Source organism: Apus apus, chromosome 20 (assembly GCF_020740795.1).
Source record: "Apus apus isolate bApuApu2 chromosome 20, bApuApu2.pri.cur, whole genome shotgun sequence".
NCBI classification, from domain to species: Eukaryota; Metazoa; Chordata; class Aves; order Apodiformes; family Apodidae; genus Apus; species Apus apus.
This window is the reverse complement of record NC_067301.1, coordinates 5,642,600-5,661,025: the sequence shown is the minus strand read 5'-3', so window position 1 is coordinate 5,661,025 and position 18,426 is coordinate 5,642,600. Positions and strand designations below refer to the sequence as shown.

Genomic DNA, 18,426 nt, shown 5'->3' with positions numbered 1-18,426 from the left:
TCACAAACTGGGTATCAAAGCCCAACAATTCCTTAAAAGAAACTATTACAATCAAGGTCTTTCATTAATCATATTCACTTTTTGCAAAAGGGGCAGGGGGGGAGCATCAATCTTAAACCAGGATTCCCTAATTCCAGCAACAAGGAGGAAAGCAGCAAATCTCAAGTGAAACACTGTCAAGCACAAAGAAAGTTAAGCATAAAATCCCTCTCTCTGCAAGGAAAGCACAGCTTTCCTGGAGTGGAAGCAGCAAGGTGGCATTCCCAGGTAACTGGGGCCAGCTGGCTTGTAGAAACTAAAAGAAAAGGGGGGGAAAAAAACCCAAGAAAAACCAACAAACAAACAAAATAAACAACACAACCAAAAAACCCATGTTCATATAAGGTAAAGCAGCAGCTCCAGTATTTCTGACTTTATATGAAAAAGTTCAAATGTATGCTTAATTGTTGGCAATATTTGAAGCATCAGACATCTGGATTGATCTGGAATACAGTGAAATCCTCAAGATCAATAGGACAATTAACATTAGATGCAATTAGATTCATGGCATTGGATTGAGGATCTCTTGTATTTGAAACTGTCTTGTATGTACTTTGCTATCAAAGCAAGAGATGACATTACCTTGTTTTTTCCATGTGGCAAACAATATCTATTAAATGGAAGGAAGGTCCTCACAAAATGATGACACTCATTCAAGCCACCTCTTGATTGTAAGGAATATAAAATTTTAATTAAAATCCAGAACTTCATGGAAATGCCTTTTCTGGGCTCCTCCATGTCTATAAATCTTTACAGTAGTTAATCCAGTGCAACCAGTTGTGAATGTTAAGTTACCCAGCTTGCTCATTTACAATTTGCCTTGAAGATAAAACCTTCCAGTATCTGCAAAAGCAGCATTTGGCTGTTTACAGAACACAAATCCCAGCTTATCAATTCCAGGAGCTGACACTAGTAACCCTTAATGTATTTGCTGTGCTTACCACCTTATTTACTGGCTCTTGAGGGGGGAGCAAAAGAATCTCAGCTTTCAATTAAGAAATTGCATCTATTTATTGAGGACATTTAGAAAAGCAAATCCAAGCCCAAAAAGTACTTTTCCTACTTCTGTTTCTACAAACTCTAGCTGGGGCTGCCCTTACCAGCAGCCTGACTCAAAATCCATAGGAATCCGTGATGATGGCTTGATGGTTTTCAAGTCAGGATGTTATCAGCATATTAACACACACACAGTAAACTGAGAGATAAACTCAAGAAAAACAAACTCCGGTTAGGTCTTCAACAGACCACTGGAAATACATTACTCCAGCTGAATGAATATATAAAAGAAATCTTAATGTTTATTTGAGCACATTTGCACTCTCAGAATACATCCCAAGAAACAGACAATCCCCCCCCCCCAATAAACTTCCTTTACTAAAGAACAGGCACTTGATCGGCAAGTGCAGCAGGAGACACCAGCCCAGCGGCCACCGGGGGTCAGCACCACTGCAGAAAGGACATTTATTTCAAAAATCCCAGCTTTTCCAGAAAAACAGAAGCATTCAAGGTGCGGGTACCAGCCATAGCCACCTACAGACTGACAGTGACTGGATTATGTACTGAGGTTTCTAATTTATTTTATTTTAAAAGTCCTTTCCCATCGTTTCCTGCAGAAAAGGAGGAGGAAGCCCAGTTCCTTTGCAGTGATAAAAATGACATACTGATTTAATGTGTTGTTGGACACATACTTGGAATCTTCCCAGACTAACCAGAGCCCTTCAAGCACTTGGTACTGGAGATGTTTAACACAGCAGGGAAAACAGACCACCTCCTAATGCAAAACCCAGTGAAGCTGAAAACCCTTTTCACTGTTACTGGAAGGAATATCCCCAGGAAAAGCCCCGAAAGACTTTGCTACTGCAAAATTAGGAGGGAACTTTGCAAAGAAACTGCAATTCACCTGGAGGGCAAATGCACATGTCAGGGGTACGTAAATACCTGAGCCAGCATGCACGCTCAGAGCTCACCATGCAGAAACGAGGATGAAAAAAGTTAATTAACTTCCTCAGAGCTCTGTGCTGCCACAGCCAGGTCACTCTTAATATGTCCAGTTCATTGAAGGGAACTGAAGTATCTCTGCACCAAAGGAAAGCTCCAAACCCTTCTTTAAAGCCTGTAAAAATGACAGGAACACTCCTGGTTAAGTGCTGATATCATGGAAACATGATATCTTTGTGTTAGACTTGTCAAAGCAGCCCAGAATATTGGACATGGACCAATAAAACCAAAGAATCCTCTGTGTGTTAGAGCCATGGAGCTAACCACAGCTTGGAAGAGGTGAGCGGGGCTGGAGGATTTCTCCTGCCTTTCTCTGCTTCGGGAAACCCCTGCTGGCCCAGCCAGCTGCAATTACCAGCCAGTCCAGAGAGAAATGTGTCTGGATCAAGCATTACAAAAGATCCCATGGAATTGGATTCTGGAGTAGCACAGGAATCGCATCCAGTGGAGGCCTGGAATTGATGGGGAATGTACATAGACAGAGAATAGCTCCCAGGACTCCTGCAGGGAAATTTCCCTTCTTGGGCACAACTCAGGCCCAGCTCACACCCAGAGAAGGGGCAGAGCTGACCCTTTTCCTCTCCTCCCTGGCTGCACAGCCTGGAATATCCCATCACTCTCAGGCTTCACAAGCTTTGGCATTGCCCTGTCTCCTGCTTCCCCTTCTTGAAGGTGCCACAGCCCCACACCATCACCCAGCAATCCTTAGGGCTATTTTTGGCAAATCTTGAGGCTGAACAGTTTCATTTTTGCAGCCTCTGAGGCCTGCTGCACCTTTGCTTCTGTTTCTGCAAGATCAAGCTAATAAGCACATCCAGGATAACCTGAACAGCTCAGATGAGGGACAGGAACTATTTTTATCCACACAAAAAAGACACTGCAGGGAGAATGAAGTTTCATTCTGCTGCAGGCCCTGTGTGCATCAGATCCCCTTTGCTTTGCCAAGCCTTTACTGACACACTTAGTTCCCTGGAATTTCACTTATTTACTTTTTTTTTTTTTAACCATTTAGTTGCATTTCAGCCTCCTCAGCAAACAAGGGTGGGTACAGAACACAGCAGGAACTAGGCTCTTTATCCCTGTAACCTGGACCCAGCAGTGAATCATGGCACCAAAAGCTGCTGGTGAATGTTAAGGACATGTACAGGAGAGCACAGAGCACCATTGCATTGCTCAACTAATTAGAAAAAAAGGAATAGTAGAAATACAAATAAATTTAATTACTTGGAATTTACTCTTGAAACAACAGGCAGCAGAGCCCCTCTGGCAGAGCTGCACTGAGGCAGAGCTTGTCCCCAGATGAATGGATTTGATAATTAACCAGGCTGGCTGCCGTTTGCTCCAAGGTCACCGTCTCTAGCTGCTTTACTGGGAGCTGCTAAAAAGGGCTTTTTGGATCAAGTCTTACGGAATGATACTGCAAAAATGCCCAGATGTATCAGATGATACCACAGTCTTCCTCTGCAACCCACCACCCTTGGAACACTGCAAGATCTTATTTCTTTTCTGCGGAGAAAATCCATCAGTTTCTTGTCCTAACCTGTCTTCTCTTTACACAGAGGTCTGATGACACTACACTTTCCTAAAACAAAGGGAATCCAAACATAGTTTCTCCATCTCCTACAATTTCATCCATTTTATTTCATTCAAAGCCATGTAAATATTTCAAGAGTATTGCGTTTTGGCTCTGTAGGAATGTTTTGCTTTGGAAAGGCTCAAATATTTTTGAATTCCGTCATTGCAGCCGCTGCATTAGTCAGGATGATAAAGGACAGAGGCAATACTTCAGCTTGTTCAGCTCATTTTCCAATTAAAATTATGATGGCCTGAATATGTTCTAGTAAAATACTTCCATTATTTCATATCACCATTTAGGCAGCTTAAAAATATCCACTTACACAACTAGCTAGAACAAAAATCCCCACCTTCCATAAAATAGGATAAAGCCATAGTAAAAGCAAATACCTGGCTTAATGCCTTTCATTCCACTTTCCTTTTAACAATGCATGGCCCTTGAAATTGCCTCAAAGCCCTCCAAAGAAAGAAAGGATAACTAATGCATGTTTGGAGCTGCAAGTCTAATCAAATACCTATTTTCAGTTCATTATTTTTGTGTCATAAAAATATAATGGTTGCTTTCAGTTTAAAGAAATTATTATACCCTTATCCTTTAGCTATTCATGACCATTAACTGACAAAACCAAATTTGTCCAGCAGGAGTGCAGATGAACACCACCCCTAATTTAATCAGGAGTAAATCACTTGGCAAATAGTTACTCCACAGATGCTGTAATAATTGAGTCTCTCTATTGAGATGACAGGGAACAATTTTTAATTCATGCAAAGATAAATATTTTCAGTATTTTCTTCCCGTTTTCTGTTGTTGAGGGGTTTTTTTGTCAGATACGTAGTGGCACACAGCATTTTGGAAAAGCTTTTCCTGACAGTTTGAGGAGTAAACCCCTCCTGCTGTGTATTATATATATAGATGTAGATATGTGTACATAATTTCATACTTACTAACATGCCCACAGTCCCTGCCACTTCCTCCCTCCTATGGCTGTTCTCACTGAGCTGGTTTTAAGCAGATTAACCACTTCCACATGGATTTCCCGAGAAAAAGGTACTCCCCTGGGGGACAGGAGTGCCATGGGCAGGGTGGGAAGCTGAGCCATGGCACCAGGCATCCTGCTCTGCTGCCAGCATCCTCTGCCCCTTTAATCAAGCATCAGAATCTTTGGGGATTATAACACTAGATCCATCACGGGAAATGTGGATTTAGCTGCAGTTTTTAGTTGCAGTCCAGCTTTCCCCACTTCTTTAACAGACAGACACCCTACTTTCCACTTTTTTTTTTTTTTTAAATACTGGGGTTTTCCCCTCTTCCAAGCTGGTACAATCCATCACTCTCAGGACATGATCCACTATTTGTCTATCAGAAACAGCCAAGCTCTGCTGAATGAGACCCCTGACCCATCATCTCAGCCACATGCCCCAATTCCCATGTGCTTTTCAAGTCTGAAAAGCCCCAAACCAGGAAAACCACTGCCAGGTAACAAACCCTGTCATCTGTTATACCCCAAACGCCATCTCCACTGATTTCTCATGCACTTCACATCAATATTTCTAGAGTATTAGCTGATCCTTGTCTTTTGTGCCTTTGGAGCCCCAGGCAGCCCCACAGGTCAGCTGTGGCTTCCTGAGCAAGTAGCTTCAGCACAATATTAGTGTGATTAAAAGGAGAATATTGTAAAGTGACAAATGGTATAAACAGCAAGTGAACTCCATCCATGAGGCACTGATTACTGTTCTCCTGAGGAGCACAGGACTAGCTAACAAAGTGAAGAGAGAGTGAAATGTCACTTCTCTTTATCCCTAATAACAGTTCATTCCACTGGATGGAAAAGAAAAATATTGGTGATCTTCCCATTTCATTTCTGTGGCTCCTTAATCTGTTCAGCTCAGGCAGGAGCACGTCATCTGCTTTTCTGGGGAGAGGTAAATGACTTTTCCTCCTAGTGCTAGAGCTGGTCCCAGAGAGAATCCAATTATCTTGTTTCCCCCTAAAATACCAAACTCAAGGCTTTTGGAGTAGTTTGTTTCTGATACATTTCTTGTCATCTTAGAAGAACGGGAGTTTGGTTTTGATAAAAATGACACCTCTTTTCTACACCAAAGCACACAAAGTTATTTCGCACAGACAGTGGGCAGGGATCTCCTTGACACCTCCTCAAGCCCCACAGTGGATTTCTGCTGGTTGCTCCCAAGCTGCTGGAGCTTCCAAGGACACCAGGATGCAGGCCCAGACAGTAGCCCACCCCAAGGGAACAGAAACCTTCAAGGGCAGGAAGATTTAGTGCAAGGGAAGAAGGAACATTTCCTCCTTTGCTGTTGAATTTCCATTAAATAAAAGCCAGGCCCAAATTTTGTAATGCTGCAGTAAATAATCTCCTACCCCAGGTGCCTGCAGGGCTGGCCAGCAGAGTAACAGTTTTTGGTTGAAGCATCTGAGCATCCCAAGTCTTTCAGCCAAGACCAGGCTCTTGGTGATCCCTGAATTCATCTTCCCTTGCTCACCTAATACCTGCTTTTGTATTTCCCCGAAATTAGGAAATCTGCTCAAGCACAGCCCTAGCCTGCAGCACAGTAATTAACCAAGACTGTTGCCATCGTCTTAGGAAATTAAGTCTTTGCTATACACACACCTTCTCCTGGGAGAGCAAATGAAACAACTTGTACCATGAAAAATTCATTGCTGACTAACGCACGTAGGAAACCTAATGCAATAAATACCAAGGAGCACATTTCCAGCCAGATTCTGTGGTCCCAAACCAACCCATCCAAGCAAATTTTAGACCAACTGTTTTCTCTTGTTGTCCATGGGAGGGAAGAAGAGCTGTCACAAAAGGTGTGCTCAAGTGCTCTTGTAGCCAGACCCTGAGCTCACCAAAGTGTTTTGACTTTGGAAACTCAGGACCAGAAAGGATCTTGGCTTTGGTGTGAATGCATTAAATCATCTTTCACCAATTTTATTTTATTTTTTAATTCAGAAACTGACAAATGGAATTCAACTAGAGCCTTTCATTTTGGTTTTAGCAAAATTTACAGCAAGAATCTGTGCCAGACTCAAATCCATGCTTCAAACAAGAAAGACCCTCCAGCACTGCCTGACAGACAGGACAGCCAGTTGAGATGGGGAAGAGTGAGGACTGGAAAAAGCCAGCCTTTTTTCTCATTGCTCCTTTTGGAAATCATCAACCTTGTAGTTAGGCTGGACTAGCTGAAAAACCAACCAACCTGGTCCATGAAATGAAAACCTTATTCTCTGAGCAATCCTGGGCAGGAATTACAGTCCCTCTTTTCAAACTACAGTCCCGTGGAAGGTGACCATGCCCCCAGCAGACACCAACAAATCTTTCATGCATCAGGTAAATGTAATGCCTGCAACAGCAAGGATTTACTGCTGGGAAATGGAGCTGTGTCAGTGAACTCCCAAACCACGGAGTTAAGCCAGCTGCAGTCTCTGATCTGCACTATTCCCTGTGTTCAGTGCAAAGAAAAAAAAAAAAATCCCAGGTCATTGCAAGGAATACATCCTAGCAAATAAATGCATTGAGGCATAGGGAGCTCAGGAGGGTAAGCAGCAGGCTAGGCTAGAAGAGGAAGACAGAAAAAACACTCCTTTTCAAAAGAGCATCCTACATGTAACCAGGGCTTCAGAGGTCAAATAAAGATCAAGCACTTGCCCAAAGGGCAAAACAGCTTTGGAGCAGGACTCCCATATGACAACACACTCTTTAGACTAATACTGCAATCACCATAGTTCATCCCAGGGTATTATGCAAATCTACAAAAGCTATGCATGAATAATCAGCCAATTATGAAGAATCCACTGCACAGAAAACTTTTCAAGTCTCACATCAAACAGGAAGATGTGCAGCTGGCAGGAGAAAGGGGGACTTTCAAAACATTCAATCTTTGCTTTTTCAGAGCAAGTGTCTGAGGAACAGCATTAGGTGAGCAGGGACAGCAGAGACTATGCTCACTCCCCTGGGGACAGAGGCTGCTACACAAAACCTAAGGCACATTCTGCAAGCAAACCCCAACTCTTCTTGCAGGTTCTTTGGAGGAAAATAATCTTTCTAACCAAGACAGGAGCTATAGAAAACATGAGCTCTTTCCAGGTGGTACATGAAAGTTGTGCTGTCAAGCCTGTGATTTATTTGGAGTTCAGCATTTCTCCAGGCTCATAGTTTGACATTTAATTAAGGCCAGGACCTTTATCATTCAAGCACATCACAGTGTTACTAAAAAAACCCAAATGTCACCAGCAACAGTAATGTGGTTCTGGGTGTCTCCCCTGATCCGGGTATCACTGCACCCTGTACTCAAAGGCTGCATCTGCCTGAGGAGACATCTAGAAAATAATTTAAAAATCCATTAAAAAGAAGAAAATCTTATGGCTGAGTTACTGAGGTGGGATTCCAAAGCCCAAGACACACAGGATTATGCCCTATGGCATTTCCCTGTAAGAACGGGAAAGGAAAAGCAAAGAAAACAAGAATTGCCACCTGTGTTTTCCCATCCAGTTGGTCTTACTCCTTTGGAAACCACTCTGCTCACTCAGGACCAGGGCTTGCTTGCACCTCTCTTCTTAGTGTAACACCTGGCAAAATGGCTTCACAGCTTTTGGACTGATCCCAGGCCATATAACATGAAAGAATAATACCAAACCCTCTGGAAAAACTGCCTGACATTTCCTTGGAGGCAGCAGCAGGATCATGGGCTTCATGAACTGAGTAGCTGTCAGCTAATGAGTCATCCTCCCAGCTCAGCCAGTGAGTGTCCCACACAACAGACATGACACAAAGATCTGCAGCAAAAACCCTAATATGCAATATTTGGGATCTCACCACGCAAAACAGAAACACCACAACCCAAACATCATTAGTTATAGCATTGCCTGGGGAGAAAAGAGAGAGAAGGGATGGGACACTTTGGTGCATCTCTCTTAAAAAATATGTTTTCTGTCACAGACAGCAATAAGAAAGTTACCAGTAGGCTTGAGTAAAAAAGTAAAACTAGCCCTAGAAATTCAAAGCAAGTGCTATCATGCCATCATTGCAAAAAAAAAAACAGGCTTTCTCCACAGCCATAAGTAAAGAAATCCATTCTCAGAGCAACCTGTGAGCAGGGATATGAAAACAGTCAGTCGTGCAAAATTGATTCTACTGCTCTTGGAAACTCAGGTATGAAGGAGGATCCTAGTGCAAAGTGCTTAGTGATTCCAAGCACCTGTGCAGAGCAAATAAGGATAAGCAAGAGGCAGAACCAGAAAATCTGGGTGTACTCATGTTACACACTCCTTCCCTAATACAAGGCACAAGCCACAGATAACCAGGCCCATCTGTGGGGATGCTACAAATGCATGAAAACAAATGGGAAAAGGAATGGAGCTTCCAGGTACTACGGTACCACAGCCAGGAAAAGCAAAAGGAAAAAAACCCAAACACTTGGTCCTTCACAGAACTGAAAGCCAAAACAGAGATCCACATACCTGGAAATGCTCTCTACTGCAACAGTCACCCTCCAAACCAGCAAATCAACCTCCATTTTGAACATTATTATTTTGAAATTGGAAAAAAATGTTATCCATGCTGTCAACACATCAAAACACAATGGTAACTTCCAAAATCAGGCAAAGAGCAGCTTGTTCCAGTTCACATTTACCCAAAGAGCACAATCATCCCAACCTTTGCCTCAGATTTGTAACTATTGGGACACAAGGCTTTTAAGTGGTTTTAGAAGTTGAGGCAAGTGTGCAAATGCAACAGGGGTCGCTCCAGCTTTCCCTTTGGAGAACACCAGGTTTGGGGAAGGGCTTGAGAACAGGGCAGGGGAGAAAAGAAATTAAGAACATTGCAAACCAGGAGGTGAGGAATAGGGAGTTGGGGTCATAGATGTATGTTGCTCTCTTACCTGCTTCCATCAGCTGGCACTGCTGCCCAAAAACCTGTGAGAAGGTGACAGGGCCTGTGGCAGAGCTGGAGGCCACCGGAGAGGAGTCCATGGTGCTCTTCGGGTCCTTGGTGTTAGTCATGGGGCAGAGCCCAGCAGCTACAAGAAGTTCCTGTCCCCTAGAGATCCCCAGCAGGCAGAAGGAGACCCCCTGGAACAGCAACACCTCCTCCTCAGCCCAGAAGATGCTCCTTTGGCTCTATTCAAGGGAGAATAACAGCACCTGTGTTTTCAGCTGAGTGTCATTGACATTTTGATTGAGACCTGTCTTCACCTCTTCTAGTGGTTTTGTGGTGTGTCCTAGGCAGGTCTGGGGGCCTCAGGCACAAATTAGCTACAAGGACTAATCCCTCCTGGGGTATCTGCCATAGGCACAGCCAACATACAGGTCTCTTCTCTTCGTGGAACAGAGATGTCTAAACCCAGCAGCAACCTTGTCCATCAGCGTGGGCACATCTCCTCCCGAGGACACGCAGGGATGCTGACCCTCCGTCCTTCTGGAAGATGCTGGAGCACCAGGAAGATCTCTGCCTCGCTCCAGGCTTTGCAGCCCAAGCTTCCCGTCAGGAGGTCAGAGGAGGCTTCCAGCGGCTGAAGCCGATGGCAGAGGAGCCCCCGGCCCTGCCGCCCGGTGCCCGAGGTGGTACCTGCTGCTCCGGGGGCTGCGCGACGCCCCCTGCCCGCCCTGCCACCGCCGGCAGCTGCCTGCAGCAGGCAGCCTCTGCTCCCGGGGGCCCTGCCAGCCCTCGGCATGAGCCCCCCCGCGGTTTAGTCCTTCCTGACAGCCCTCTCCCCCCTTCCCCCAGCAAGCCAGGCGAGGGGGAGGAGACTGGAGCCACCGTTAAATAACATTTCCTCTGCCCTGCTGCAGTGTCCCTCCCTCTGCCCCGGCGCTTCCCAGGAGCGCTGCTGGAGGCACATGGAAGTGCGAACTCAGGCAGGCAGCACAGAGCCGCTTGCCTTAACCCCCTCAAGCCTGCGAGCTGGGATGCTCCAGGGAAAGAGGAGGAGGGCTGGTACCCAACCCTCCCCGGGCCGTGGCTGCCGCTCCGCACCCCGCGGGGCTGCGGTCGCTGCCTGGCGGTGACACGGGCGGTGACACCTCCAGGACAGACACCAGCCAGGGCTGCTGGCGTGGAAGAGGGACGAAGAGTTAACTCCTCGGCAAGTCTGACCCAGCTGATTCATCTTCATTTTAAAAACTCCCTCTGCCAAGGCAAAGGATGCTGACTCCAGGAGCTCGGCATGATTTTGTTCTCCATGAGTCACCGGAGCTGGCTTTGGGCAGCCTCCTGGGAAGGAAGGCTGGGAAAACGGACGCCGTGACCTCGGTGGAACTAGAAAACTGCCGGATTACAGCAGCAGAAAGGCCAGGCTAGAGCATGGGAGGCTCCTGCAGGCAGCTCAGCCCGGCCGAGATCGGGGTGTGGGGGCGGTCTTGGCCCCTCTCTGCAGCCAGCCGGGGCAGGAAGAGGCAAAGTGACTTGCGTGGGGACACTTGGAGATATTTTAGCAACAGGAACTGAAGCCTCATCTCCCGGTCTGTGCTGGAGGCAGCACAGCTCCCACGGCAATGCTTCCCACAGGGGAGATGCTCGGCATGAACCAGCATTGCCCAGAAAATCCCAGATCCATCCTTTAATTGTGTCTGCTCCCTTTCCCTGCTCGTCCAAGAAACTGGTGGATTTAGCATTTTAACAGATTCTAAACTGGTTCTGTACCGTGGCCTCCTGTAGGATTGCTCCTTCCTATAATGATTTAAATGGTTTTAGGCTCAGCTCAGCTATGGCAGAGTAGAGTCCAAACAAAAAAAAAAACAAACAGCAAACCAGACAGCTTTGCATGTTTATTTTGCTAAAGACACAGGAACAATTTCTGTCCTCACAGGAAGACAAATATTTAACTTGACCTTCTCATCTATTACATGGAGGAAAGCCAAAATTTGGGCCATTTGGTCCACGTCTTCAGCATTCAGCTATTTATTCCTGTGGCTGTTTCCTTCCTCACACTGTTGCCTTTTGCTCTCCCTGACAGTGCCCAGCTGCCCAGAGCAAACTGTCCTTTGGGCAAAACCTACTGATGTTTGATGTCTACAAGAGCCTGTTCTAAAACAATGCAAAATGGCTGAAGAAACTGATGTAAAAAGTGAGGCCTTTACTTGGGTGGGAAGGAGTAGGTGAAGAACAGAGGGGCTACAGTTCTATCCCCAGCACTACCTTGTGCAACATGTACTCCTGAAAAGCCTTCCATAACTGCTTTGCAACTTCTCTGCAAAATCCTCTGCATAGCTGCATCCAGCTCTGAAATATTAAAGCATAATTTTAAAATAAATAAATAAAAATATGCAAGAGGCACCCTGGAAGCCCCTTTCCCCTTATTTCCCCAATAAAACCTGTCCAGTTCTTCAAGATTTCAGGGCTTTTAGTGTTGCAGAGCAATTCACAGATATTTTTTTCCTCCTCACCAATTCCATTATGCATTAGGAGAGTGCACTGAAGGTAACTGAAAAGCAAAAAAAAAAGGGCAAAAAACCATACAGAAGCCTTAGATAAATCTATATGGTGCAGATGCTGAGGGCTGGCCCGGTAGGAGGGGAACTCTGGGTATAACCGAGGTTCCCAGGGAGGCAGTAGAGAAAGTGGGCAAGTGTTGAAGGTTGTTTGGGGTGCTCTGTGGCTGCAGTGGAGGTGACCAGCTGGCCACCAGCTCCTGCTCAGGACTTGCTGGTTTCCTGGGGCTCCGTGTGCAGCGGCGCTTACTCAACACGCTGCGCAGCCACGCTTCATTTCACACTATTGTTCCCAGCTTGCAGTCATTGGATCATGTCAGTACTTGTCTCTAAAAACCAGAAAGCAAGAAAACAAGCTCCCTGGTGTAGGCTGGTTGGGAGGTGTGTACCTGCACAGCAGCCATTACCTTCTCACCTGGCAAGAGGCTGGAAGCAGCTCAGCAGCACAGAAGCACCCTGGCCAAGGGATGCTCCGGGTCAGCTTCCTGCATTTTGCCCCTAAGAAATTATCTCAGCTGGGCTCTTGCTTTCTTGCCAAAGGAAAAATTAATGCAAATAACACCACAGTAGACTTTAAGCAGGCTACTCCCTTCCACTCTGATTTACCAGACTGCTGCCTAGCACCTCTTCTTTGGAGAGCCTTGTGCTACCTCAGGTTGATGTCAGCTGGTCAGAGCCAACATGGACATTAGATGGAACCAGATTTGTTCATCAGGAAATTTCTTCTGATGCAATAATACAAGCAGCTTAATAACACTGCAAGTGAGTTACCATCAAATCACCAAGTGTGATAAAAAGCCCATTTAATGCATCTTTATTAGCACTTGGTCTGGAACAACTGATGTCTTTCCTGACATCATTTTATGGGGATATAGCACCTCATTTGCTCCAGACTGATGATCAGTCAACCATCAGGGATGATCAGAAATCCTGAGATGCAAAAGGAGGGGCTTTGTGCACATCCAGCAGCAGTTCACGTTGGGACAGAAGAGCCTTGGGAAAAGGCAACTTAATGGATAGATATCTGCTTCTCTTCCACAGCCAATTATCTCCCTGAACAGACAACCAGGTGGCACATGAATATGTGCAAAAGGGAAAGAAACTCAGTTAAAATCATTACATTACCCGGATGGGTGTGATATTTAACATCTCTAGAAGTATTCTTCAAGAAGCAGGGGTTACTTTTCTTAGCAGCAAAGGAGAACTCAGGAAAGAGTATAGGAAAATTAAGACATTAGCCATAATGAGATGTCATCAATAATCAATGGCAACAAGTGAGAGCTCATTTCTTGTGTGGCAGAAGCCAGTGTTTCACTTGTTACAAGGCACAGACTCTGGAAAAAAAAAAAACATTAAATAAGGATTTTTGCATTTTTGCAAAGCATTGTCACAAGGAGGGATGGCCAAATCACTGGCTGGATCCGTGGACAACTCTGGATGCAGTTATTCCTCTGCAGACAACACTGCTGAGGTCAGTTCTGGAACGTTTTTACAACTCTGATGCCTGTGTCATGCAAGGAAAAATTGATTCTTTTGTAGAACTCAAACAGAATTTGAAGTAATGCACTTAAGGTTTGGCATCAGATCCAGCAATTAAGCAGATTTCTCCCATCCTGCAGATTGCATCTCCATTAATTCTTGGCTGAAACAGAATTTTGTTTGGTTTGGTTTTATTCTTTCAAAAAAATAAACATTTTAATGCTACAGAAGAAAATGGTATAAGTGGTACAGAGAGAAGAAGTCCTGCTTTAAAAGGCTTAGAGAATCCTGCGGGTAGTTTCTCAAAAGGAAGACTGAAATATGGCTTCACTAATGTATAAATATCCCTGTAGAAAAGAAATACCGGCTCTGAAAGGACTCTAATCAGACAGTGCTAGGCACAAAGAGAAGCTGAATTCAGATGCTGACATTTTCTGCTAGGAGAGAGTACTGAAGGAAAAGGTCTATTTCACTTCTGAAGGTTAAAGTAAGATGAATTCCTGAATGGAATCACTGCACTTCACAAAGAAAGCAAGGAATGGAGTTCAGGGAGTCTGTCAGTTCAGCATTCTGGCTGTAGAAAGTTCCATGGACAGGAGTAAATATATTCAGTAGATGAAGGGTGTATTATAATGAGCAATATATTCTATAGAACAAGTCACCCTCTTGCCTCCTTCTTTGCACAGTCATTGACACTGGCAAAGCAAGGGAAAAAAATATAATAAAAAGAAAGTCAACCCTGCTAAGCCCTGCTGGAGTCAAGGTGACCCAAAACTTAGCAGACCAGTAAAGGGTATTTGCATTAGCATCTCCTATCTAAGATAATATTTCCAGAGCAGCCTAATCTTTAACAACTGCCTCTTCTTCTCCCAAGGCAGCTGCAAAGCAAGTCATAAAACAAATGCAGCACAGCTTGAAATTCTCCCCTACCCCCAAGCATCTGTCTGTCCCCCTCCTCTTCTTCACTGAGAATAAACGATGATTGTTCAGCATCAGGAGGCCAGAACCTGCTTCCCTGTCAACTCCCCAGGCCAACTCATCCCTAAATGCAGAGAAACATCGAAGCACCCAAAGGCACAGCACTATTCCTGGGTGCCCTTGCGGGACTGGGAGCACCCAGTGCTCACTTCACCCACTGCTGGGCACCAGCCACCAGCCCCAGGGGGAACAGCTCCAGTGCTTGTCACTCAGGGAATGTCACTCAGCAGTGCCCAATGTCCATGGCTATTTCTGCTCTTCCCAAAGCTCACCCTGCTCACACCCCAGGTGACAAGCTGCTGGGCACCTCAAGTGGGATGTACTCGTTTCCTCCATGTCCAATAGGGGTTTATTTTCTTGAACACACACAATATTCTGTATGTTCTATAGACTGGAAGGACTATATACAGCTGACAACTGGAACAGCCTAACTGGTTTTTCTAACTGGTAATTCTGTGAGGGGATTCAGCCACTGACAGTGTTGTCTGCATCTTTCTTCCTCTTGTGAGCAGCACCATCCACACAGTGGTACAATAAATAAAGCAATAGCTTCATTTTGAGAATGTTTTTTCTTCTTACCTGATTGTTGAAGGTAGTCTTCCCAGAAAAAACACAGCTCTTAAAAAAAAAAAACACAACAGTAATTAGTGCTGCTTCATGTGACAGCACAGGCAGATGAAAGAAAGTATATGGCTATTTAGGTAAAGAATATTTCAGAAGCTTCTCAGGCAGGGAGAGAATTACAGTTCAGCAAAATCTTATCACTCAAAACTTACCTGAAATTGAATGTCATTTAATAAACATCAAGTAACACTGCAAGAGGAGAATGACTGCCTGTTAGGCTACCACAGGCAAGGCAACCCTGTGTGACAGTGACAAGTGATTTTTTTAACTAACAGGTCAGATATATAATGCATAAAGAAGCTTCAGATTTTCTGGGTTGAATGACCCATTTTTAGCCTATGTGAAATTAATATTAACGCCTGTACTTCAGCTGTTCTCAAACCTATTTATTGTGTCTGCTGTTGTTTTTAAAGCCTGTTGGATTAATGGATTAATGCAGCAGTGGTGGATGCCTGCCCTCCAACCCTCAGCAGTTCCCCACAGCCTCAGACAAGGAATAAAATTCCCCCCTCAAAGTGTTGTGCTGCAGCATATGCCTTAACCGAGCTGAGTGAAACACGGACCACTTCTGGGAAGCCAAAAACCCTCCCAGTTCATGCCCTGCTCAACTCTCCCCTTTCTAGAGAGGAGAGCAACCCAGTCTCTTGAGGTTGGTCACACTGTGTTGCTCCCACAATGCTGCAAGAAAATATTTGGCTTTGAAGGCAGGGTCCAAACTACAAAGGGCTCATGGGCTGCTCACCCAAGTGTGTAAACTCAGAGTCTGAGGCTGTCAGGTCTGCAGTAATCCCTGTTAGCATGTGTGGAGGACACGGGGTAATGGATTAAAACTGGAACAGGGGAGATTTAAGTTAGACATTAGGAAGAAAATCTTTGGTGTGAAGGTGGTGAGACACTGGCACAGGCTGCCCAGAGAAGCTGTGGCTGCCCCATCCCTGGCAGTGTTGAAGGGCAGGTTGGATGGGGCTTGGAGCAGCCTGGGCTGGTGGGAGGTGTCCCTGCCCATGCAGGGGGGGTTGGATCTAGATGACCTTTAAGGTCCCTTCCAACCCAAACCATTCTGTGATACTATGACATTTCCATCTCTTTCCTCCTCTCCTGCCATGCACCAGAAACCCCCAACCCTTCAGCCCTTTCAAGGCACATTGATCTCCATTTTGAAGACTTCCTTTGCTGATAAAATAATAAATAACTCCACAATGCTATTTGTCACATTAATTTATTGTTCTTTTTCTTTACATGGCAGACAGACAACAGAGCTTTCAGCCTTCCAGAGCAACACTCAGAACCCAAACACCAACCAGGTAATACCACATCTTTACATGGTTTTTAACAAACTTCTTAGTCTTGGCATTGTCATGAGAGCACTGTGGAGCTACTGGTGTCAGCCTTGCAAAATCCTACATGCAAAACCTGAGCTTTTTTCCCCCACCCTCTCCTTGAATTTTCACAAGAACTTGTGATATTAGTCAAGGGCAAAATTTCACATTTCATCAGCAGGCACAGGGGGAAGTTAAAAATTTGCTGTAAAACTGTGAAATTCTGCCTTGGAAAACAAAATTAAAATGGCATACTTTCCTTAATTTACTTTGAACAAAATATCCTCCTCATTCCAGAGAAATGACACCATTTTGAACAGATATTGTTTTTCTGCAAGAAAAATCAACTCTCCCACCCTCCCCAAAAACCTGCATTTGTTATCTGAGGGAAAATGATGAGAACTCTGATACAACCAGGGGTTATTTCTTGTCAGTGGTGTGGATATTTTTTCTGCCACAGCTTAAGACAGTAACAGTTCCTTCAGAAAGACCAGAACAGCCTAAAGCTGCCTGCTGTGGTCTCTTGGTTGAGTAACACATGTTATAAAACTTTAAAAATGGAGCATTTACAACCAGGGACATAAAGACGTGCTTTTAAAATGGTAAATACATATTTACAGGCTGTCTGTGATAAACCAGAATTTCTCTGGGGAAAAAAATGTTCATATATCACAACAATTTACACACTTCTCTCCTTGAGTTTGTCCATTATTGTGGTTAATACCACTCTTAAAAAAAAAACAAACAGCAAAAATAAATTGCACAAAAGTGACCTCTAATAACGTCATTGGTATGCCTTAAAGGCACTAGAACTCTGCAGCACCCCTGCCAGGAACTCTGTACTTCATTTAACTTGTTGCTGGAAGCTGAGTGGATCTCAGAAGAAGGGATTGATTAAGCAGGGTTTGGGATGCAGGGCAAGAAAGCTCTTCCTCAGCAACAACCCTCGTGTGAGCAGGGAGAATTTATACACTGTGATCTTGGGGAAAATGCCTCAGAAAGCTGTGCTGGGAAAAGCAAGGGCATATTGTACTGCTGCTTTAAGACAGAGGACACTGGAGCTGGTGTTTATTAGCACTGTCTATTCATCCTTCCAATGATCTAGATGCTGTCCAGACACACGGGAAGATCATTCCTGTTTGGAAGAACAGGGTTTACCATACTAACACTAGATGATGAGAAGAAAATGTGAAAAAGTGAGATCACGTGCAAAACTAAAGTGAGGCAAACAGATCAGAGAGTTGTGTGTGCACACCAGCTTCTGTGAGATACACCTAAGGCCAGGAAACTTAATTTCTGTGCTGTTAGACCAGGAGGTACCAAGCTGCCTAGCAGATTTGGGTCCTCACTTCCCACTAGTTTTAACAATTAACAAGAATCTCAGTCTCCCCAAGCTGCTACGAAGCATTTCAGCCTTTGCTTGGAATTAATTCATCACTAATTTCAGAGGAAATTATTGCTAGCAAAAAGCTCAAGAGGGGTCAAATCCTAGACCTGCAGCAATGGCATAAGCTCTCCCCACAGAGCCTGCACCTCAACAGGCTGGGACACAGCTTTTTATGGCTCACCTAGTTCTCAGCCTTCCCCCAAACCACAATTGCACTTAGAAAGCCTCCACTAGGGGTTGGTCCAAAATATTTGTAGCTAGATAAGACAAGATCCTGCCCACCTTTTCTTTCCAACTCAAACAACACAGAACTAAAACATTTTTACAGTGAACAAAACCAATGCTTTTATTTAAAGCTTTTGTATTCATTTTGAACAATCTGATTTTCATCAAAACTATAAACAATTCACTGTTTGCAGCAATTTCATACATATATATATTAATATATATGCCATATATAGATATATATAAAATTGAGCCTTTTATTCACTTCTTCAGGGTTGTGGTGGGAAGGAGAATCAACTGGGCACTTGTTTTTTCTCACCTAACATGTGCATACACAGACCTGTGATTAC

General features: G+C 44.5%; 1 protein-coding gene across 1 annotated transcript in view; it reads right to left on the bottom strand.

The window, feature by feature from the left end:
• KAZN (kazrin, periplakin interacting protein) overlaps positions 1-10,032 on the bottom strand; it is a 207,872-nt gene extending 197,840 nt beyond the window's left edge. Inside the window, exon 1 of the mRNA XM_051637111.1 lies at positions 9,517-10,032. Coding sequence (XP_051493071.1) covers positions 9,517-9,637 — 121 coding nt within the window. The 5' untranslated portion in view covers positions 9,638-10,032. The remainder of the gene's footprint in view (positions 1-9,516) is intronic.
• Between the last annotated feature and the right edge of the window lie 8,394 nt (positions 10,033-18,426).